This window comes from Scyliorhinus torazame, chromosome 19, assembly GCF_047496885.1.
Source record: "Scyliorhinus torazame isolate Kashiwa2021f chromosome 19, sScyTor2.1, whole genome shotgun sequence".
NCBI classification, from domain to species: Eukaryota; Metazoa; Chordata; class Chondrichthyes; order Carcharhiniformes; family Scyliorhinidae; genus Scyliorhinus; species Scyliorhinus torazame.
Window position 1 is genome coordinate 47,192,634 of NC_092725.1, and position 23,901 is coordinate 47,216,534.

Genomic DNA, 23,901 nt, shown 5'->3' on the forward strand with positions numbered 1-23,901 from the left:
GAGCTCGTCAAGAGGGGTACGGCAGTTCCAAATGATATTGGACAGTCCACAACTTCCCATTGGAAATAGGTCAACCAGCTTCACTAATACTTTGGTTGTCTCACTGCAATATAGCGACAGTACAAAATTCTTAATATGTTTGCTACATGCTCAAGAGGAAAAAAGGGACAAGAAAATGTTTAAAAAAAAAATTTAACAGAGCTATTCCTGCAAATCTGAATGTCAAATTCTGATCATTCTCAAGCAGACAGAAGGGCATGACTCAGTCACTGTCAAGGCAACTGATTACTTCACTCAGACAACATGATGCATTTCTCATCAAGGGATAGCAACAGCAGTTTCTGTTTGCGCCACAATGCTTTTAGTCAATTTAGGAATACATTGCTTTTAAGAATGGTGAAAACAGATTCAAAAGCAACTGTTGAGAGGGAGCTGGACAAATACTTCAAAGGGAGAAACTTGGGCAATACATGGGGAAAGAGCAGAAGAGTAGAACTGGTTGCACAGCTCTTGCAAAGAGTTGGCACTGACAAGGGGCCGAATTCCCCCCTCCTGCTCTCAAAAACCCACAGTTGTAACTGGATGCTTTCACAGGATGCTGTAATTTTATGGCTCACACATTTGCAAGAACATATACACGATAGACTCGTGACAATTTTTACCGCACTGCGACTGTTTTTTTTGTACAGGATTTCAGTATCGGGCAGTATTGCTGCAAGTTGTTCTTCCGCGAACATTCGCCAGACATCAAAATCAGTGCAAATAGAAACTGAAAGCAGATATGACATTCTGCTGACATCACTGTGGGCTTGCAACTTACTTCCTTGACCAAGGGAGAAAAAGACAATACTTACGCACTTGGTTTCATCTTCAGCACCCTAGTTTCAATTCATTTTCGCTTCTCAGATTTATTCTCAGACCTGGGTCGGGATTCTCCGACCCCCCGCCGGGTCGGAGAATCGCCAGGGGCTGACGTGAATCCCGTCCCCGCCGGTTGCCGAACTCTCCGGCACCGGATATTCGGCGGGGGCAGGAATCGCGCCGCGCCGGTTGGCGGGCCCCCCCCGGCGATTCTCCAGCCCTGATGGGTCGAAGTCCCGCTGCTGGAATGCCTGTCCCGCCGGCGTGGATTAAACCACCTCTCTTACCGGCGGGACAAGGCGGCGCGGGCGGGCTCCGGGGTCCTGGGGTGGGCGCGGGGCGATCTGGCCCCGGGGGGTGCCCCCACGGTGGCCTGGCCCGCGATCGGAGCTCACCGATCCGCGGGCGGGCCTGTGCCGTGGGGGCACTATTTTCCTTCCCCTTCGCCACGGTCTCCACCATGGCGGAGGCGGAAGAGACCCCCTCCACTGCGCATGCGCGGGATGCCGTGAGCGGCCGCTGACGCTCCCGCGCATGCGCCGCCCGGCAAAGTCAGTTTCGTGCCAGCTGGCGGGGCACTAAAGGCCTTTCCTGCCAGCTGGCAGGGCGGAAATCAGTCCGGCGCGGGCCTAGCCCCTCAAGGTTAGGGCTCGGCCGCTCAAGATGCAGAGGATTCCGCAGCTTTGGGGCGGCGCGATGCCGGACTGATCCGCGACATTTTTGGCGCCGGTTGGCAGACATCGCACCTATTGCAGCGAATTCCGCCCATGAAGTTTCAAATTACTCTGAAAAACCCTCCCTACCACGGCAGCTTTAGGCTTCACAAGGAAAATTGTGGATCAGGAAAAAAAAACATGCTGTATACGAAGAGACTGAAAGTGAAGCAAGCTGTGAGATGAAGGAATCGCTTACCTTAAGTGTCCTGCCATCCACCACCACATTATTTACACACTGTATTGCTCTTAGTGCGTCTTCAGACCGTATGTAGGTTACATAGGCACTAGCACTGGGACCCTAGGAGAAGCAACATTTTAATCAGCTAGATGAAAAAAAATAGTGGATGCTTGCTAACAGAAGTTTATTATGACAAAGGGTAAACAAAGTAGAATCAAAATGGCATAAGGAGGTGGCCCAATGTGACTGCCTCATCTTTGGTAAATTCATCCAATGAATCCCACTCCCCTGTTCTTTCCCCATGGCCCCATAAATATTTTCCCTTGAAGAGGGTGGTGAGCATCTGGAATGAGCTGCCAGAGGCAGTGGTAGAGGCCGGTACAACTTTTCCTTTAAAACACAGTTAAACAGTTACATGGGCAGGGTGTGTGTAGAGGGATATGGGCCAAATACGGGCAAGTGGGACTAGCTTAGTGATAGAAACTGGGCGGCATGGACAAGCTGAGCCAAGGGACCTGTTTCCAAGCTGTAACCATCTATGACTATGACTCGATTCATCAAATTTTCCAAAAGTTATGACTGAATCTGTCTTCACTTAGTGTGTTCTTGAAAATAACAACTGGTTGCGTACAAAAGAAATTCTTACCGCCCCCAGTTTATTTGCCAATCACCTCAAATCCACCTCACTGGTTAGTGATGCTTCTGTTATTGGATACTGTTTCTCCTTGTTAACTTGGTCAAAACCATTCATGATTAATCAAATCTCAACCTCCTCTGCTTAAAGAAGACCACCGCAATAATGTTCAGACTCTATGCAAAATTCAAGTCCCTCCGGTACCATTCTGACGTAAAGTGTAGTGCCCAGAATTTAACACAGTACTTCAGCTGAGGCCGAACTAATGTTTTCCAAAGGTTTAGTGTAACTTCCTTACTTTTGTACTGATAAGAAAGCCGAGGATCTCAGATTTTTTTCAAACATATGCAGCTCATCCTGCTACCGTTAATATTTGTGTATATCTATAATAACAATCGTTATTAGTGTCACAAGTAGGCTGAAATTAACACTGCAATGAAGTTACTGGGAAAATCCACTCGTCACCGCACTCCGGCGCCTGCTCGGGTACACGGAGGGAGAATTCAGAATGTCCAATTTAGCTTACAAGCACGTCTTTTCGGGACTTGTGGGAGGAAACCGGAGCACCCAGGAGGAAACCCACGCAGACATGAGGAGAACATGGAACTCCGCAGACAGTGACCCAAGCCGGGAATTAAACAAGGACCCTGGAGCTGTGAAGCAACGGTGCTAACCACTGTGCTACCGTGCCACCCATCCCCAAATCCTTCGAAATTGCACTATTTATTTCATATTGGCTCTCCTCATTCTTCCTGCCAAAATGTACCACTTTCATGTGTGAAATTTCACATGCCAATGTTATCAGTCTACGGCCAAGTTTAAAAAAAACTCACATTCCTTTTAAAAAAACCATTTCTAATTAAATGTCACCTGCAAGTCTAGGTCATTATTCGGTAATGTCAGCTGTTGTTGTGGATAGATCCCGAGCCACAAAGTTACAGGTTCTAGTCCCACACCAGGGCTCAAGTTCAAAAATCAAGACTGATACTAAGTGCAATATTAGTATCAATGCAATATGCATCTTTCGGCCACTAAATTGGTGCTCTGACTGCATTCTTGGGTGAATGGACAAGGCCCCAAAGCACACTTAAGAGCAGGGGAGTTCCCATGGGTGCCCTGGCCTATATTTAATCCCTCAATCAACATCCTGAAAACAGATCTACAGGTCATTATAACATGAATACTGATGAGAGAGATGGCTGTGCACCGATATCAGCTGTGGCTTTTACCCTTGGGACCTTACTTGGCAAAGACTCTATGTCTTCAGTAAAGGTGCTGCTGGTGGAAGATTTATCTTGCCTCACCTGCCCCTCCCACACTGATGATGGATCTCCAATTGAAACTGACATCACTCGGACACATTAACCCTGCATACATTTCAGTATTTTTAGTTTCACCTTAATAGATAGGATCAACAGGTTCATAGCTGCTCTTGAAGCATCACCCTCAACATTGTATCAAAGAAGCATCTTTTAGCCTGCGAGTTTCACTATCTACTCATCCAGGTTTAATCCATGGAATGGCTAGAAGTTCTCTCAGTCACCGTTGCCTTATTTACTCGAGTAAAACAGGAGGCAAACTCCATGATAACTATCAATATCCCTCTCTGAATAGATGTATTTAATAGATATTACTCTATCCTTTCAGCCACAATTCCAGAATTCACTTTCCTTCAAATCGGAGATTGCAAGATCTCCAGATTAAGAGCTGCATGCCCCACAACAGAATATTTTTTATTTTAAATTGGGCATCAAGCTAAAACAGTTTGGAATAACTCTCACATTAAGCCTTCTTGGTCAGAAAATTAAATGGAGCTTAAAATTAAATTTTAAACTTGTGAATTGAAGTTGACGAATGTATATTGTGGAGCGAATTATGGCAGATTGCCACATTCAGATATACAACGCCATGAATATCAATTTTACTCTCGTCAATCCCTGTAGAGGCGAACCCACCCAACAGCCAATATACGATACAAGTGGCCATTCGGCCCCTCGAGCCTGCTCCACCATTCAATAAGATCATGGCTGATCTGTTGGTGTTTCAAATTTCACATTCCCATCAAACCCTGATAACCTTTGATCTATCCACCTCTGCCTTAAAAACATCAATGATCTTGCCTTCACCGTCTTCTGAGACAAAGGGTTGCGAAGTCGCACAATCCGCGGAGGAAAACATTCTCATGTGACCGAAAAGGGTAACCCTAAATTTAGGACAGTGCTCTCAAGTTACAGACTCACCCACAAGAGAAAACATCTTTTTCATATCCACCTTTCCAAAATCATTCAGGATCTTATATATTCTAACATAGAACAGTACAGCACAGAACAGGCCCTTCGGCCCTTGATGTTGTGCCGAGCATTGTCCGAAACCAAGATCAAGCTATCCCACTCCCTGTCAGTCTGGTGTGCTCCATGTGCCTATCCAATAACCGCTTGAAAGTTCCTAAAGTGTCCGACTCCACTATCACAGCAGGCAGTCCATTCCACACCCAAACCTCTCTCTGAGTAAAGAACCTACCTTGGATATCCCTCCTATATCTCCCACCCTGAATCTTATAGTTATGCCCCCTTGTAACAGCTACATCCACCCGAGGAAATTGTCTCTGAACGCCCACTCTACCTATCCCCCTCATCATCTTATAAACCTCTATTAAGTCACCTCTCATCCTCCTCTGCTCCAAAGAGGAAAACCGTAGCTCCCTCAACCTTTCCTCATAAGACCGATCTTGCAAACCAGGCAGCATCCTGGTAAATCTCCTTTGCACCCTTTCCAATGCTTCCACATCCTTCCTATAATGAGGTGACCAGAACTGCACACAATACTCCAAATGTGGTCTCACCAGGGTCATGTATAGTTGCAGCATAACCCCACGGCTCTTAAACTCAAGCCCCCTGTTAATAAACGCTAACATGCTATAAGCCTTCTTCATGGCTCTATCCACTTGAGTGGCAACCTTCAGAGATCTGTGGACATGAACCCCAAGATCTCTCTGTTCCTCCACATTCCTCAGAACCCTGCCGTTGACCCTGTAATCTGCATTCAAATCTTTTCTACCAAAACGAATCACCTCGCACTTATCAGGGTTAAACTCCATCTGCCATTTTTCGGCCCAGCTCTGCATCCTATCAATGTCTCTTTGCAACCTACAACAGCCCTCCACCTCATCCACTACTCCACCAATCTTGGTGACATCAGCAAATTTACTGACCCACCCTTCAGCCCCTCCTCCAAGTCATTGATAAAAATCACAAATAGCAGAGGACCCAACACTGATCCCTGTGGTACACCGTTGATAACTGGTTTCCAGTCTGACAATTTTCCATCCACCACCACCCGCTGTCTTCTATGTGATAGCCAGTTACTTATCCAATTGGTCAAATTTCCCTCTATCCCACACCTCCTTACTTTCTTCATGAGCCGACCATGGGGAACCTTATCAAACGCCTTACTAAAATCCATGTATACGACATCAACTGCTCTACCTTCATCTACACACTTAGTAACCTCCTCAAAGAATTCAATCAAATTTGTGAGGCAAGACCTACCCTTCACGAATCCGTGTCGACTATCCCGGATTAAGCTGCATCTTTCCAAATGGTCATAAATCCAATCCTTCAGGACCTTTTCCATTATCTTCCCGACCACCGAAGTAAGACGAACTGGCCTATAATTACCAGGGTCATTCATATTCCCTTTCTTGAACAGAGGAACCACATTCACCACTCTCCAGTCCTCTGGCACTATCCCCGTGGATAGCGAGGACCCAAAGATCAAAGCCAAAGGCTCTGCAATCTCATCCCTTGCCTCCCAAAGAATCGTTGGGTATATCCCATCTGGCCCAGGGGACTTGTCGACCCTCAGGTTTTTCAAAATTGCTAACACATCCTTCCTCAGAGCATCTACTTCCTCCAGCCCACCCGCCTGAATCACACTCTCATCCTCAAAAACATGGCCCCTCTCCTTTGTGAACACTGAAGAAAAGTACTCATTCAATGCCTCTCCTATTTCTTCTGACTCCATGCACAAGTTCCCACTGCTGTCCTTGACCGGCCCTACCCTCACCCTGGTCATTCTTTTATTTCTCACATAAGAGTAAAAAGCCTTGGGGTTTTCCTTGGTCCGACCCGCCAAGGACTTCTTATGCCCTCTCCTAGCTCTCCTAAGCCCTTTTTTCAGCTCATTCCTTGCTACCTTGCTACCCTCAAGCGACCCTACTGAACCTCGTTTTCTCATCCTTACATACTCTTCCTTTTTCCTCTTGACAAGACATTCAAACTTTTTTGTGAACCATGGTTCCCTCACACAGCCATTTCCTCCCTGCCTGACAGGGACATGCCTATCAAGGACACGCAGTATTTTTCCTTGAACAAGCTCCACTTTTCATTTGTGCCTTTCCCTGACAGTTTCTGTTCCCATCTTATGCTCCCTAATTCTTGCCTAATCGCATCATAATTACCCCTGCCCCAATTATAAACCTTGCCCTGCCATATAGCCCTATCCCTCCCCACTGCAATAGTGAAAGACACCAAATTGTGGTCACTATCTCCAAAGTGCTCTCCCACACATAAATCTAACACTTTGCCCGGTTAATTACCCAGTACCAAATCCAATGTGTCGGCCTATCCACATATTGTGTCAGGAAACCCTCCTGCACACACTGTACAAAAACTGCGCCATCTGAACTGTTCGACCTATGGAGGTTCCAATCAATTTTGGAAAGTTAAAGTCACCCATGACAACTACCCTGAGACCTCCACACCTATCCATAATCTGTTTTGCAATTTCTTCCTCCACATCTCTATTACTATTTGGGGGCCTATAGAAAACTCCTAACAATGTGACCGCTCCTTTCCTATTTCTAACTTCAGCCCATATTACCTCAGTAGGCAGATCCCCTTCAAACTGCCTTTCTGCAGCCGTTAAACTATCCTTGATTAACAATGCTACTCCTCCATCTCTTTTACCACCTTCCCTACTCTTACTGAAACATCTATACCCCGGAACTTCCAACAACCATTCCTGTCCCTGTTCTAACCATGTCTCCGTAATGGCCACAACATCGTAGTCCCAAGTACCAATCCACGCTCCAGGTTCACCGACCTTATTCCGGATGCTCCTTGCATTGAAGTGGGCACACTTCAACCCACCTTTCTGTCTGCTGGTACACTCCTGCGACCTTGATACCCTCCTCAGTACCTCTCGACACTGGCTTCTGGAACACAGTTTAAACCCCCCAAAGAGCCGTAGCAAATTTCCCTCCCAGGATATTGGTGCTCCTCTGGTTCAGGTGCAAACCGTCCCGTCAGTACAGGTCCCACCTTCCCCAGAATGTGCTCCAATTATCCACGTATCTGAAACCCTCCCGCCTACCCCATCCTTCCAGCCACGTATTTATCTGCACTCTCTCCCTGTTGCTCACCTCACTAGCACGTGGCACTGGCAACAAACCAGAGATGACAACATGGTTTGTCCTGGCTCTCAGCTTCCACCCTAGCTCCCTAAATTCCTGTTTTAAATCCCTGTCCTTTCTCTTCCCTATGTCGTTGGTACCGATGTGTACCACGACTTGTGACTGCTCCCACTCACTTTTGAGGATTCTGAAAACACAGTCCGAGACGTCACGGACCCTGGAAACCGGGAGGCAACATAGCATCCGTGAGTCTCTTTTGCTGCCACAGAACCGTCGACCTGTCCCTCTAACTATCAAGTCCCCAATAACTATTGCACTCCTGCTCTCCCTCCTTCCCTTCTGAGCCACAGGGACGGACTCAATGCTGGAGATCTGTTCACCGTGGCTTACCCCTGGTAGGTCGTCCCCCTCAACAGTCTCCAAAATGGCATATTTGTTACTGAGGTGAACGACCACAGAGGATCCCTGCTCTGACTGCTTCCTCTTAGCCTTTCTCACTGTCACCCATCCACCTTGATTCTTCGGAGTAACTACATCCCTGAAGCTACTATCTATGACCACCTCTGCCTCCCGAGTGATCCGAAGTTCATCCAGCTCCAGTTCCCGAACACGGTTTCTGAGGAGCTGGAGATGGGTGCACTTCCCACAGGTGAAATCAGCAGGGTCACTGACGGCGTACCTCACCTCAAACATTCTGCAGGAGGAACATTGCATTGCCTTCCCTGCCATCCACTCTAGATAAAAAAAAAGAAAGAAAGAAAGAGCTTACCTGTTATTCACTCTACCCCTTAGGTTAAAGGAGGTGGAAGGGTGAGGGACACTACAAGTGTAGTGTCTAGGGTTTCGAAACTGCCCAACTTAAATGCAGGTAAAAATAAAACACTTAACCAGCAACCACTGCGCCCCACACGAGAACAGCAATCAGCTGTTGTGGGCCTGCGCAAACAATTTAAATCTTTACTCCTTACCCAGCAGTCACTCTGTCCTCACTCCGACCGGATTCAGCTGGAAACTCCCAACAGTAAGTTTAAAAAAAACCAAACAATTTCTCCCCTTCTCAGCAAGCACTCACTCAGCAACCACTCAGGGAAAAGAAAAACTACTTTCCAGTCACCAGCCAATCACTTACCTGCAGGCGGTGACGTCATGGTTCAACTTCTTTCTACTTCTACCTGCCCTCGAGTCTCCCTCTTGATCTTTACTCGGCTGGGATCCTTAGTGATTGTCTTTTTTTTTGGTTAGAGGAGGAGGTAGGGAGGGAAACACTGAAGAAGTGTTTTGAGTTTAACTGTCACTTGACAACAGCTCCTCCACAAACCACCTTCAAGATACGGTGACCGCAATGCACTGATGCAAATTTTCCCTGCAACAGCCAATCAGCATCTCCACTCTACTGCTCTCTGCTGGATGCTTGCCTTCACTTGAACACCTCGGGTGTCTTGCTCAGGTACACTTTCTGGATGCAGTGACCGCAATGCACTGATGCAAATTTCCCTGCAACAGCCAATCAGCAGCTCTGCTGCCCTATTAATCAAGTCACCCCTCACTCTTCTAAACTGCAATGGAAACAAGCCCAGTTTGTCTAACCTTTCCTCATATGACAACCTATTCATTCTAGGCATCTATCCAGTAAACCTCCACTGAACCGCCTCCCAACACATTTTCATCCTGTACCGACTTCTGCTCGATTGCCTGCCTCCAATGTAAACAAACTCCAGTCCTTCTACTGCAACAGCTGACTCACCATTTTTGACCTCTATTAAATGAACATAGGAATAAGGGCAGGCCATTTAGCAACTCAAGCAAATAATGGAGGATTTGTAGCTCATCCCCACTTGCCTTTGAAACCGATCCCTCAATACTCGCACCTAACAAAACCCTATTGATATCAGTCTTATTTTCAATTGATACAACATCCAGAGCCTTTTGGCACAGAGTTCCGGGTTTCTACTACCTGCGTGTGAAGTGCTCCCCAATTTCCCTCCTGTCTGGCCTGGCTCTAATTTTAAGATAATAAGCCAATAGAAAGATTTTCAAAAAATGTTTTTAAGACCATGTTCTGGATTCCTCCAAAGAGAAAGAGGGTTCGTCCTCTACCTTATCAAACGCTTTCTCATTTTAAAACCTCAATTTTATCGCTCCTAAATTCTTCTAAACTCAAAAGAATACAAGCCACATAGATGCAAGATGCCCTCATGAATTAAACCTTTCTCCTCTGGTATCATTCTGCCAAACTTGTACCGTATGCCAAAAATCAACCAAGGGGCATAAAAGAATTGCAAGAATTGTTGCCTCCCAATCCAAAAACATTTTTTCAACTCTCTTGCCAGTGTGACCAACAGCTACCACATTCTACTTACTTCTTCAACCGCTACCTCACGCTGTTGCCTTGGGATTAGAGATGGAACTTTCATCTCGAAAACAAAAAAGACATGCGATCGAAGCTTTTCGTTTCGCAGTCATTAGGACAGCTCACAAGATAAAGCAACAGTAAAAGAAACAATTTATACTGCATTAGAAGCATGTGCCGATTGGTTGATAAGTGGACTCCAATTGATAGAGGCATTGCCATGGAGTGCAGCACAGAACAGTTAACTGCCAAGTGTTGTTCAAATTCAAACCAGGCTGGTCGACTCCAGTTAGTTATTGAGCTCCCATATCTCCTTTGTTGAAGTTTTGGCCCAGAAGCTTGGTTTCCCCTTTTAGGCAAATAGTTCTTTGTCCATCCCATGATTCAGCCCATCCCCCAAACATAATTCACTATAAAGCCAATGTTAACCAGAGAATTTGCAGGCAAACCTGGAAACCCTATTGGGAACCTCCAGTCTTGGGACAACAAAGAAGAAAAATAAACTTGTGCCCTGATAAATGAGGCTATGGGATGTTTTATTGTGTTAAAGACAAGCACAAGGCTTACTCCTTCAGTACATTTTCCTCTCGCCCAACCAAGCGAAACAGCAAGCAAATGAGGGGGTAGAACCAACAAGAAACTCGTTAACTGGTGAAACCTTACCTGCGAACCTGCATATGACGTGCTGTTGTTGATAACAACTTTATGTATTTTACCAAACTTCCCAAAATATTCTGGCCGTTTTAAAACCTGGGTAAGAAAAAAGAAAAATAACTTTACTGGTGTTCTTCAGCCCTATATTAAGGCTTACTTCAATTCAAAGTCAGCACAAGCTTCACCAGGCATGAATCAGTTCAGAAAAACACAGAAAATAACCTAACACTTTGGAAGTGATAATAAAACTAATTGAATCAGCAAGTTCAAGGTTTCTGTCATTTCTAATGATACCAAGCACAGTGGTTAGCACTGTTGCTTCACAGCGCCTGGGACCCGGGTTCCATTCCCGGCTTGGGCCACCGTCTGTGTGGAGTCTGCACGTTCTCCCCGTGTCATAGAACATAGAAAGACACAGCATAGAACAGGCCCTTCGGCCCACGATGTTGTGCCGAACTTTTGTCCTAGATTAATCATAGATTATCATAGAATTTACAGTGCAGAAGGAGGCCATTCGGCCCTTCGAGTCTGCACCGGCTCTTGGAAAGAGCACCCTACCCAAAGTCAACACCTCCATCCAATCCCCATAACCCAGTAACCCCACCCAACACTAAGGGCAATTTAGCATGGCCAATCCACCTAACCTGCACATCTTTGGACTGTGGGAGGAAACCGGAGCACCCGGAGGAAACCCACGCACACACGGGGAGAATTTGCAGACTCCGCACAGACAGTGACCCAAGCCGGGAGTCGAACCTGGGACCGTGGAGCTGTGAAGCAATTGCGCTAACCACTAAGGGGCAATTTATCATGGCCAATCCACCTAACCTGCACATCTTTGGACTGCGGGAGAAAACCGGAGCACCTGGAGGAAACTCATGCAGAAACGGGAGAATGTGCAAACTCCACACAAATGGAGGAATGACACAGTGGAAATCCCAGTCTTTCTTTTTGCTCACCTCTGGATCTGCTAGCCGTTGTGATAGACCGACCACAAAAACGAGATTCTTTTGTACAACACGTACGCTGGCCAGATGTTTGCGGTTCTCTGAAATTTTCTGTTTCCGCTCATTCTGCTTTTGTTTCTTCTCATTTTTTATTCTCTGTAGCTCTTCTTGAGAAAGTGGTTTGTAGACTGCAGGGTCTTCTGGGTATGGCTGGATGGACAAAAAGGAAACACAATATTGGGTTTAAGATGAAAAGCAAAAAAAGATTCTGACAATCGCACAACGTTCCATCTGTTTCTGTGAATGACAGATTCAATCTGAGCTGCCACAAAGACAGACAGAGGTGACGGTTCATTTGTCAGCCACTATTTTATGGGTGCAAATTTAAAGTTGAGCTCTCCTTAACTATTTACCAAGTATTTGCTAGAATGGTTGGGGAGGGAAGCTAAAATGGCAAGGGGATGGGAACCTATGCAAGGAGTTAGAGAAGGGGGAATTAAGGCCAAAACAAAAGGGAGAAAGGGGTATAAGAAAACTGAAAGGCAGAAAAACCAAGGGCCAAAATCAAACATGGCCACAGTGAAAAATAATGGGAATGGGACAAGAAATGTTAAAAAGATAAGTCTTAAGGTATTGTGCCTTAGCGCACAGAGCATTCTCAATAAATTTGGGTGATTTAATCTCGTAAATAGATGTAAGCAGGTATGATATAGTCGGGATTACGGAGCCATGGCTGCAGGGTGAATTGGACATTCAAGGGTATTCAGTATTTAGGAAGGACAGACAAAAAGGAAAGGGCAATGGAGTTGTATTGATATTAGCTCCAACAAAATGGAATCTGTATGGGTAGAGCTGAGAAACAGAAAGGGGCAAAAACCTTAGTGGGGTCATATATAGACCCCCAAACTGCAGTGTGATGTTGGGAGTGGCATTAAACAGGAAATTAGAGACGCATGCGAAAAAGGAGCATTTATAAATATGGGTGACGTGATTGAGCAAATAAAATTAAAGAAGTCACAATACCATAGAGGAGGAATTCCAGCAGTGTATTGTCATGCGAGAGTGCCTTTAAGAACTGGATGTTTAAGCAATGTACCTTTAAGAAAACAGTGATGTCATAGAGTGGGTGGAGCTCAGCTCAGTTCAGCCATTTTGAAGTTTCAGTTTTAAAAAGTGCCTGGCTGGTTTTGCTGAGAGCTGATTAAAAGGGGAAAGCCAGTTTGAGACAGCAGCTTGAGAAGTTCTGGTTTGCTGCGAGTTGCCTGAAGGGAGAAGCCAGTTTTGAAAAGAGCTGGGTGTGTGTTTAGTTTTGCAGTTTGCAGGAAGAAAGCAAGGTGCTGGAGCTGAAGTCAACCAAGCTAATATGTTTCTGCCATTCCACAGAAAGAATATATATACTTTAACCCGAGGTGATTTTGTTTAACGGTGTTATAAGTTTCTTGGAAGTTTGAAGGAACATTTTAAGGAGTTATTTACTGTTGCAATATTTTCTGAGTTATCTTTGAAGTAAGGGGTGTTAAGAGATCCAATGTTAATTTAAGATGTTAAGTTGAGTTCATGGAATAAAAGTGTTTTGTGTTTATAAACCCACATGTCCATAATTGTAATCCCACACCTAGGGAAAAATCCGTGTGCTAGGAAAAGCAACAAATCCATTAAAGGGAGAGGTTGGTTGAACTCCATGATACATTTTGGGGTTCTGAAAACGCCTCGCCCATAACAGTATACAGGATGGTTTTCTGGGTCAATATGTTGAGGAACCATCCTAGACTGGGTATGATGTAATGAGAAATGAATAATTGGCAATCTAGTTGTGCAAAGACTCCTTGGGGATGAGCGACCATAATATGATGGAAATTTTCATCAAGATGTAGTGTGATGAAGTTGATTATGAGACTTGGGTCCTGAATCTAAATAAACACTACGATGATGAGATGCGAGTTGGCTATGATGGATTGGGAAATGTTACTTAAAGGGATGACAGTGGATAGGCAATTGCAAACATTCAAGGAGTGCATGGACGAACTGCAACAATTGTTTTTGTGTCTGGTGCAAAAGTACAAAGAACAAAGAAATGTACCGCACAGGAACAGGCCCTTCGGCCCTCCAAGCCCGTGCCGACCATGCTGCCTGACTAAACTACAATCTTCTACACTTCCTGGGTCCGTATCCCTCTATTCCCATCCTATTCATGTATTTGTCAAGATGCCCCTTAAATGTCACGATCGTCCCTGCTTCCACCACCTCCTCCGGTAGCGCGTTCCAGGCACCCATTACCCTTTGCGTAAAAAACTTGCCTCGTACATCTACTCTAAACCTTGCCCCTCTCACCTTAAACCTATGCCCCCTCTACCCTGGGGAAAAGCCTCTGACTATCCACTCTGTCTATGCCCCTCATAATTTTGCAGACCTCTATCAGGTCTCCCCTCAACCTCCTTCGTTCCAGTGAGAACAAACCGAGTTTATTCAACCGCTCCTCATAGCTAATGTCCTCCATACCAGACAACATTCTGGTAAATCTCTTCTGCACCCTCTCTAAAGCCTCCACATCCTTCTGGTAGTGTGGCGACCAGAATAGAACACTATACTCCAAGTGTGGCCTAAATAAGGTTCTATACAGCTGCAACATGACTTGCCAATTCTTATACTCAATGCCCGGGCCAATGAAGGCAAGCATGCCGTATGCCTTCTTGACTACCTTCTCCACCTGTGTTGCCCCTTTCAATGACCTGTGGACCTGTACTCCTAGATCTCTTTGACTTTCAATACTCTTGAGGGTTCTACCATTCACTGTATATTCCCTACCTGCATTAGACCTTCCAAAATGCATTACCTCACATTTGTCCGGATTAAACTCCATCTGCCATCTCTCCGCCCAAGTCTCCAAACAATCTAAATCCTGCTGTATCCTCTGACAGTCCTCATCGCTATCCGCAATTCCAACAACCTTTGTGTCGTCTGCAAACTTACTAATCAGACCAGTTACATTTTCCTCCAAATCATTTATATATATACTACAAACGTAAAAGGTGCCAAACCATAGTTTACAAGGGAAATTAGAGATAGTATTAGATCCAAAGAAGAAGCGTACAAATTGACCAAGAAAAACAATAGGCCTGAGGATTGGGACCAGTTTAGAATTCAGGAAAGGAGGACAAAGGAATCAATTAAGGGGAAAATGAAGTACGAGAGTAAACTTGCAGGGCATATAAAAATTGACTCGTTTCTATAGGTATGTGACGAGAAAAAGATTGGTGAAGACAAATAGAGTAAGAAAAGGGATTTTATAATGGGGAACAAAAATGACTGACCAATTAAATACATACTTCAGTTCGGTCTTCACAAAGGAGGAATAACATTCCAGAAAACACAGGGTTTAGTGAGAATGAGGGACTGAAGGAAATCTGTATCAGTAGAGAAACAGTATTGGGGAAATTGATGGGATTGAAGGCCAACAAATCCCCAGGGTCTGATAATCTACATACCGGAGCACTATGGCTCTAGAAATAGTAGATGCATTGGTGGTCATCTTGCAAGATTCTACAAACTCCAAAACAGTTCCTACAGATTGGAGGGTAGCTAATATAACCCCATTATTTAAAAAGGGAGGTAGAGAGAAAACAGGGAATTATAGGCCAATTAGCCTGATTTCGGTAGTGGGGAAAATTCATTATCAAGAATTTTATAGCAGAGCACTTGGAAAACAGTGGCGGGATTGGATTGAGACAGCATGGATTTATGAAATGGAAATCATGCTTGACAAATTTGCTGGAATTCTTCGAGGATGTAACTAGCAGAGTTGATGAAGGGGAGCCACTCGATGTGGTTTATTTGGACTTTCAGAAGGTTTCTGACAAAGTCTCCCGTAAGAGATTAGTGTGTAATATAAAAGTGCATGGGATTAGGAGTAGTGTGTTGAAATGGATAGAAAACTGGTTGGCAGACAGGAAACAAAGAGTAGCAATAAGCCTGTCTTTTTCAAAAATATATTAATGATTTAGGTGATGGTACAAAATTGAATATATTCAAATTTGCAAAGCTGTGAGGAGGATGCAGAGATCCTTCAGTGTAAAGTGAGTGAGCAAATAAATGTCAAATGCAGTATAATTTGGATAAATATGACGTTATCCACTTTGGTAGCAAAAACAGGAAAGCAGATTATCTGAATGGTCGTAAATTAGGAGGTGAATGTGCAACGAGATGTGGATGTCCTCGTACACCAGTCACTGAAGGGAAGCGTGCAGATGCAGCAAATGGTATGTTAGCCTTCAAAGTAAGGTGGATTAGAGTATCGGAGCAGCGATGTCTTGCTACAATTATACAGGGCCTTTGTGAAGCCACACCTGGAATATTGTGTGCAATTTTGGTCTCCTTATCTGAGGAAGGATGCTTAAATAGAGCGAGTACAGGGAAGGTTTACGAGACTGATTCCTGGGTTGGCGGGACTGGAGTATGAAGCGAGATCGAGGCGGTAATGATTGTACTCGCTGGAGTTCAGAAGAATGAAGGGGCAATCTCATAGAAACCACTGGAACAAAAGATATGGAGAGGGAAAGGTGAGTTCAGGCTATTGATTGGATGACCAGCCATGATCATAATGAATGGCGGAGCAGGCTTGAAGGGCTGAATGGCCTCCTCCTGCTTTCGATGTTTCTCTGTTTCAATCTTTTATAACATAAAATTTAACATATGACACTGAATGATGCTCCATATACATTTATTCCAGAATATGAAAGTAAAGCAGAAGTGGAACACCTAGATTACCGCATACGTGATGGTGAACCACAAGACAAATTAGATAAATTGTTGTGACAAGACCAACTGTCAATTTACCACAACTTCACAGTATGCAAAGGGAAAAGTGTAAACTTTCTTCAGCGGAACTTTGGATAGCATCGGAAATACAAACATAACCATGATTTCTATTTTCTAATTCACGTTGGGTGCTGGTAAAACAGACAAATGTGTTGCAGCAATTAGCCTTGAGTATTGCTAACTACTTGCAAAACAGTAAATTGTTAATTCTCTATTGCATTAAAATTTGTAGGGATGAAATCACTGGCAGTACAACTTATCTGGGAGTGTATACAAGTTTAGAATCTAAGTCCATGGACTCCAGAATGCATTATAAAGCACGTGCAAGGGTTTCACCATAGTCACTGGATCAAGCAATTGCTCATAGTAAAGCCATTTTCTATGTTTTCTACCTGACCCCTTTTGGGTTGGGCAGTCAACATAAAATGCTCAAATGCAAGTGCATACTTGATTTATCACTTATTGCAGGTAGTTGCAAGATCTCATTGGTCCCTGGTTCAGTGAAACAATTAGACTCCCCAGGCTTATTCTGCCACTTGACACCCTCAGGAGGTTCAAGGCTCAGCGACGAGCCTGAGGTGATGCAAAAGGGTAACATTGAGCTCTCTCATAATTGGCAGCAGAGCATTTTTGTTGAAACTAGAAAGGTTCGCTGATTTACTAGTGCGAGAGTTACTCGTTGCCATTCTTGCTCAGGTGGTGGCCTGATTAAAATGGTGTAGTTCAAAGATATGGTGCAAGCAACAAGTGCCCAAGCTGTGCTCAAATCATAAGGAAATATAACGTTAACGTTATTGAGTGTAAATCATACTTTGCTTGATTCAGTTCTCTCACTACAAACTGGAACTGTCTCAAGCTTTATCGCATTTTATTTTTTTCTTGCTTTGTGGTTACTTGTGGCCATAAAAATGAACAGTAAAGTTTTAATAAATGAATCATGGATTTTACGTTGACTTAACACTTGGGGGCTGTTGGATTTGCTTTCTCCCTCCATTCATCTGGAGATGCGGCTGGCATTTATTGCCTTGGTTAACCTCAGAGTACAACTGAGTGGCTTTAAGGGTGCAGTTAAACATTAACCACATTGGTGTCAGGCATTGGTCAGGCTGGTAAGGGCATCAGGCTTCCTTACCTGAAGGAACCCAGTTCTAACTTCTCACAACAATCCAACAGCTTCAAATTCACTCACTTTTTATTCCAATTCTTCACATACATTGGCAATTGAACTCACATTCTTGGGATCTTTAGTCCAGATGAGTGTCCAATAATATAATTAGTAAACTACTGCACTCTGAATTAATCAAGTATTAATCCATACCATCACGGAGAACTTGAAAACTTGTGACAGTAGGTCCAAGACTGTTCTTTGTAAAACTCAGCTGAGATCTCAGCAACGAGCTTCTTTCATTTCCGACTTTCCCCTGCTAATCTAATGTTCCTTCCTTTCATATGAAAATATGCAAATACAAATAAGGTGCCACTGATTGCATCAGAACACGATTCGTCAAATGGACTTGTGGCTTCAATTAAACAACTTACTTTTCTGCAGGCTGGACAGAGGCCGTTCTCGTCTGTGCGTATACGGTGCCAACAGAAACGACAGATCTGGTAACCACAGGTGCATGGAAAGAAGTTGATGTCATCTATTTCGAGGGGCTCCATACAAAGAGGGCATTCGACAGGGTCTTCTTTTGTATCGGGACTGCGAGACATCTTCAATGTTCACAGGATATTCAACTTCTCACTTGCAAAACTGTGCAGATCGGAGTATGTTTCTGGTCTGAGAAATAATAAAAAGAAATATCAGCCACCAATAAAGAGTGGGTGGGAGCAAGTTCACACACTTATCTATGCTGAAATACACGTCCCATTAAAAGTCACAAGTTACCATGGCTTGGTTTGTTCAAACCAGAAAACAACAATCAAGGAAGTCAAAAAGAAGGACCAATTGAAAACCTTGTTTACCGGAGAATGTTGTATAAGCAGCATAACAACTATCAGCTTGGTAATGGTGGTCTGGCCCAAGTCAAATCCTCTCAAGTTACCAATGAAGGCAGAGCTTAACCTGGTCATTTCAGTGCAGATTCCAATGTGCCATGGAAAGGCAAATTGGATGTGAGATTTGCTTGCTAAATATTGCGATTTTGCTTTCAAGACTCAGACAGTGAAACTACCAGTAATACATTGTTTGTTGTAGTTATTGGAAAGTCGCACTTTAGCCAAATTTACTTCTTGCACAATGCAGCAAGCCGGATTGCTCCTGTAACAACCATAGCCAGGGACAGATCTGCACCACAAGCACTCCCTCCAAAGTTGGAGCAGGATCTTGCCAGACACAATCCCAGTTTGGACTGAATGAATCTGCAATTGTACTGTTGGGTGCCTCAGTTCAAGCAAACATTTTCACACATGACAACATTCCACCTTCCAAAGTGCCAAGTGACAACATTGCGTTCGCAGCACACCATCTTTCAAGTTTTTTTTATACAGAGAATGGGAGTGGATGTGTTTATGTGAAAAAAAAAATTCCGATTTCTGCAGACTGTGTTCTGAATTTTAGGCAACCTTACTCTAAGGCAGAAAGAGAGCACTCCATAGGACTAAACAATTTTATGTTTGTCCATGACAAACCTTTCTCAGCATAAGTGAACAGAATCATTTCGGATTACAAATACTGCCCTGAAAATAGAAAATGAGGCAGCTATTTTCTCTTGCCTTCCCAAATTTTACGAGACTCCAACCAAACTGCAATAATCTCAGGACCCATCATCAGAGATCAGCTAGAATTGGAATCCAAACACAGTTCTTGTTGGTGGGTGTCAGCTATTATTGGAGATCCGACAACAGAGTGCCATCCATCACAAATATTAAGCATCCAAGTCATTTTCAGAACATTTAGCTCTTAATAACCCAAAGGTGATGGACACCAACTTCCTGGAGTTCAGTATTTAACTCCCATTTACGTTTGGCAAAAGGAACCAATAATCAAGACCATTTTAAATTGGTATTACACACCACCACGCATAGGGGATGCATCTGATTATTAATTCTGGACCCAACTGATCAAACTATTGAACTGGGGTTCAACACAGAAGCTAGGCTCTACCTGTGCACATGGCCATATGGCTTTACCCTGCATCAAAGGTCAAGCGTACCAGTTGAATTTTTGCTCTCAGGTGTCCAAAAGCACATCACAATCAATATATTCTACCCAAAGTGCAGTCAGATGCATACTTGTTGCCAAATGCTCACAGCAAAGACCCAAAAATAGCAATGCGATGAATAATCAGTTAAAATGTTTTCAGTATTATTGCATGAGGGATGAATGTTGGTGCTACATGACAGCAGTAAATACACTTCAAAAGTAACTCATTGCAAGTAACGTTTGGGACACCCTGAAGACATGGAAGGCGCTACATTAATGCAAGCTCATTCTTTCGTTGATCAGGGCATTAGAAAATCACCCCATTTTGTGGTTCAGATATCATCAACTCATCGTACACACTCACCCAAACAGGATGGCTGAAGAAAGGAGGACTGGACCACCGATACAGCACGTCCTCCGAAATGCAATATAACCTGGAAGGTGCATGTGACGAGCTCCAGAACAATGGATGGCACCAAATTAGCCCAGGAACAAAACTGTTTACGAAAACACGCTGACACCAGGTAGGTGAATTAATGATATAGAAAGCTTCTCTTCCATGTTTCAACATTACTTCATAGTCAGAGTTTTACAGCACAGAAAAAGGCTTTTCAGTCCATCATGTCTGTTAACCATCAAGCCCTTACCCATTCCAACCACATTTTTCAGCACTTGGTATACGCTATGGTATTTCAAGTGCTCAACTAAATGCTTTTGAAATGCGATGAGGGTTCCTGCCTCCATCACCCTTTCAGCCAGTGAGTTCCAGATTCACACCACCCTCTGGGTAGAAAAGCATTGCTCAAATCTCTTGCTCCTTACCATAAATTGATAGCCCCTGGTTATTTAAAATATATATATATATATATTTTATTAAAGTTTTTCGATCAACCAAGAATTTTCAATTTTTACAACTTTGTAACAGTATATACATTGATCGTTTTTAAAATAATATATTAACTAACGGCAAGTGCCAACACAAATAAAAAACAAAAAGAAATAGTAACATTGAGAAGATAAATATTAAATATGAACAACAATTATGTAACATATCATAGATCATAGAATTTACAGTGCAGAAGGAGGCCATTCGGCCCATCGAGTCTGCACCGGCTCTTGGAAAGAGCACCCTACCCAAGGTCCACACCTCCACCCTATCCCCATAACCCAGTAACCCCACCCAACACGAAGGGCAATTTTGGACACTATGGGCAATTTAGCATGGCCAATCCACCTAACCTGCACATCTTTGGACTGTGGGAGGAAACCGGAGCACCCGGAGGAAACCCACGCAGACACGGGAGGATGTGCAGACTCCGCACAGACAGTGACCCAAGCCGGAATCGAACCTGGGACCCTGGAGCTGTGAAGCATTTGTGCTATCCACAATGCTACCGTGCTAACAACACACAAAAAAAACCCAAAGACCCGAATGCACCCCCCCCCCCCCCGCCCTGGGTTGCTGCTGTTGTCTTTCCTATTTTCCCTCCCTTATCGTTCTGCGAGATAGTAGAGGAATGGTTGCCACCGCCCGGTGAACCCGAGCCGAACCTCTCAGTGCGTACTTTATCCGCTCCAATTTTATAAACCCTGCCATTTTGTTTATACAGGCCTCCACGCCCGGAGGTTTGGCTTCTTTCCACACAAGTAGAATCCTTCGCCGGGCTACTAGGGAGGCAAAGGCCAAAACATCGGCCTCTCTCGCCTCCTGCACTCCCGGCTCATCGGCAACCCCGAATATAGCCAATCCCCAGCCTGGTTCGACCCGGACCCCCACCACCTTTGAAATCACTTTTGCCACACCCACCCAGAACCCGTGCAATACCGGACATGACCAAAACATGTGGGTGTGGTTCGCAGGGCTTCCCGCGCACCTATCCTCCACCCCAAAAAACCTGCTCAATCTTGCTCCCGTCATATGCGCCGTGTAGTACCTTGAATTGGATCAGGCTGAGCCTAGCACACGAGGAGGAGGAATTTACCCTACTTAGGGCATCTGCCCACAGCCCCTCCTCAATCTCTTCCCCCAGCTCCTCCTCCCATTTTCCTTTCAGTTCCTCTATCATCGTCTCCCATTTCCCTGTATATATCGGACACCTTACAGTCACCCACCCATGCCCCCGAAATCACTCTGTCCTGGATCCCTTGTGCCGGGAGCTGCGGAAATTCCCTCATCTGTTGCCTCACAAATGCCCTCACTTGCATATAACGAAATGCATTCCCAGGTGGCAACCCGTATTTTTCTGTTAGTGCTCCCAGACTTGCGAGCGTCCCGTCCAAGAACAAGTCCTTCAGTTTCGCAATTCCTGCTCGCTGCCAAGATTGAAATCCCCCGTCTATCCTTCCCGGGACGAACCTGTGGTTGTTCCTTATCGGGGACCACATTGAGGCCCCCGTCACTCACCTATGTCGTCTCCACTGCCCCCAAATCTTCAGAGTCGCCACCACCACTGTGTTTGTGGTGTACCTCTTCGGGGAGAACGGCAGCGGCGCCGTTGCCAGTGCTTTTAAGCTAGTTCCCCTACAGGACGCCATCTCCAGCCTTTTCCACGCCGCTCCTTCTTCTTCCCTCATCCACTTACATATCATAGACACGTTAGCGGCCCAATAATAATCACTCAGACTTGGCAGTGCCAATCCCCCTCTATCTCTACTGCGCTGCAGGAACCCCCTCTTTACCCTTGGGGTCTTTCCTGCCCACACAAAGCTCATGATGCTCCTGTCCACCTTCTTAAAAAAGGTCTTTGTAATCAGTATGGGGAGGCACTGAAACACCAAAGGAAACCTCGGGAGGACCACCATTTTAACCGCCTGCACCCTGCCCGCCAATGACAGGGGCACCATATCCCACCTCTTAAAGTCCTCCTCCATCTGCACTACCAGTCGTGTCAAGTTAAGCTTATGCAAGGTTCCCCAGTCCCTGGCCACCTGGATCCCTAAATACCGGAAATCTCTTGTTACCCTCCTCAGCGGCAGCTCATCTATTCCCCTGCCCTGTTCCCCGGGGTGCATCACAAACAGTTCACTCTTCCCCATATTCAGTTTGTATCCCGAAAACTCTCCAAACTCCCGGAGTGTCTGCATTATTTCAGGCATCCCCTCCACTGGGTCCGCGACATATAACAGCAGATCATCCGCGTATAATGACACCCGATGTTCTTCTCCTCCTCGAAGTACCCCTCTCCACTTCCTGGAGCCCCTCAGCGCTATGGCCAATGGCTCAATTGCCAACGCAAACAGTAACGGGGACAGGGGGCACCCCGGTCTTGTGCCCCTATATAGTCGGATGTAGTCGGATCGTTGCCTGTTCGTAATCACACTTGCCACCGGGGCCCCGTATAGGAGCCGAACCCATCTAATGAACCCTTCTCCAAATCCAAATCTCTTCAGTACCTCCCACAGATAGTCCCACTCCACTCTATCAAATGCCTTCTCTGCATCCATAGCCACCACTATCTCCGCCTCCCCCTCCAGTGGGGGCATCATCATCACCCCTAACAACCTCCGTATATTGGTATTCAATTGCCTCCCTTTAACAATTCCTGTTTGGTCACCATGCACCACCCCAGGGACACAGTCCTCTATCCATCACTTTGGCCAATAACTTGGCATCTACGTTCAAGAGGGAGATAGGCCTGTATGGCCCGCACTGCAGCGGGTCTTTGTCTCTTTTCAGGATCAGCGATATCGTTGCCTCCGACATCGTCGGGGGTAGTGTCCCCCTTTCCTTAGCCTCATTGAAGGTTCTCGTCAGGAGTGGGGCCAGCAGGTCCACATATTTCCTATAAAATTCCACCGGGAACCCATCTGGTCCCGGGGCCTTCCCTGCCTGCATGCTTCCGATTCCTTTTACCACCTCCTCTACCTCAATCTGCGCTCCCAGTCCTGTCCTCTCCTGCTCCTCAACCTTCGGGAACTCCAACTGGTCTAGGAAATGCATCATTCCCTCTTTCCCTTCTGGGGGTTGGGCCTTATACAGCCTCTCGTAGAATACCTTAAATACCCCGTTCACCCTCTCCGCTCTCTGTTCCATCCTTCCCTCCTCGTCTCTAACTCCTCCGATCTCTCTCGCCGCCCCCCTCTTCCTAAGTTGTTGGGCCAGCAGTCGGCTCGCATTCTCTCCGTATTTATACTGTACTCCCTGTGCCTTCCTCCACTGCGTCTCCGCCTTACCCGTGGTCAACAAGT

The 23,901-nt window shown here is 45.2% G+C and overlaps 1 protein-coding gene across 7 annotated transcripts in view; it reads right to left on the reverse strand.

Annotated features, from left to right (window-relative positions):
* LOC140396118 (CCR4-NOT transcription complex subunit 4-like) overlaps positions 1-23,901 on the reverse strand; it is a 206,771-nt gene that overhangs the window by 111,970 nt on the left and 70,900 nt on the right. For all 7 annotated transcript variants that reach the window (XM_072484247.1, XM_072484246.1, XM_072484249.1 and 4 more), the window contains exons 2-5: positions 18,108-18,348; positions 11,766-11,963; positions 10,816-10,902; positions 1,774-1,875 (exon numbers count right to left, since the gene is read on the reverse strand). In XM_072484247.1, the coding sequence (XP_072340348.1) occupies positions 1,774-1,875; positions 10,816-10,902; positions 11,766-11,963; positions 18,108-18,281 (561 nt within the window). In that variant the 5' untranslated portion in view covers positions 18,282-18,348. The remainder of the gene's footprint in view (positions 1-1,773; positions 1,876-10,815; positions 10,903-11,765; positions 11,964-18,107; positions 18,349-23,901) is intronic.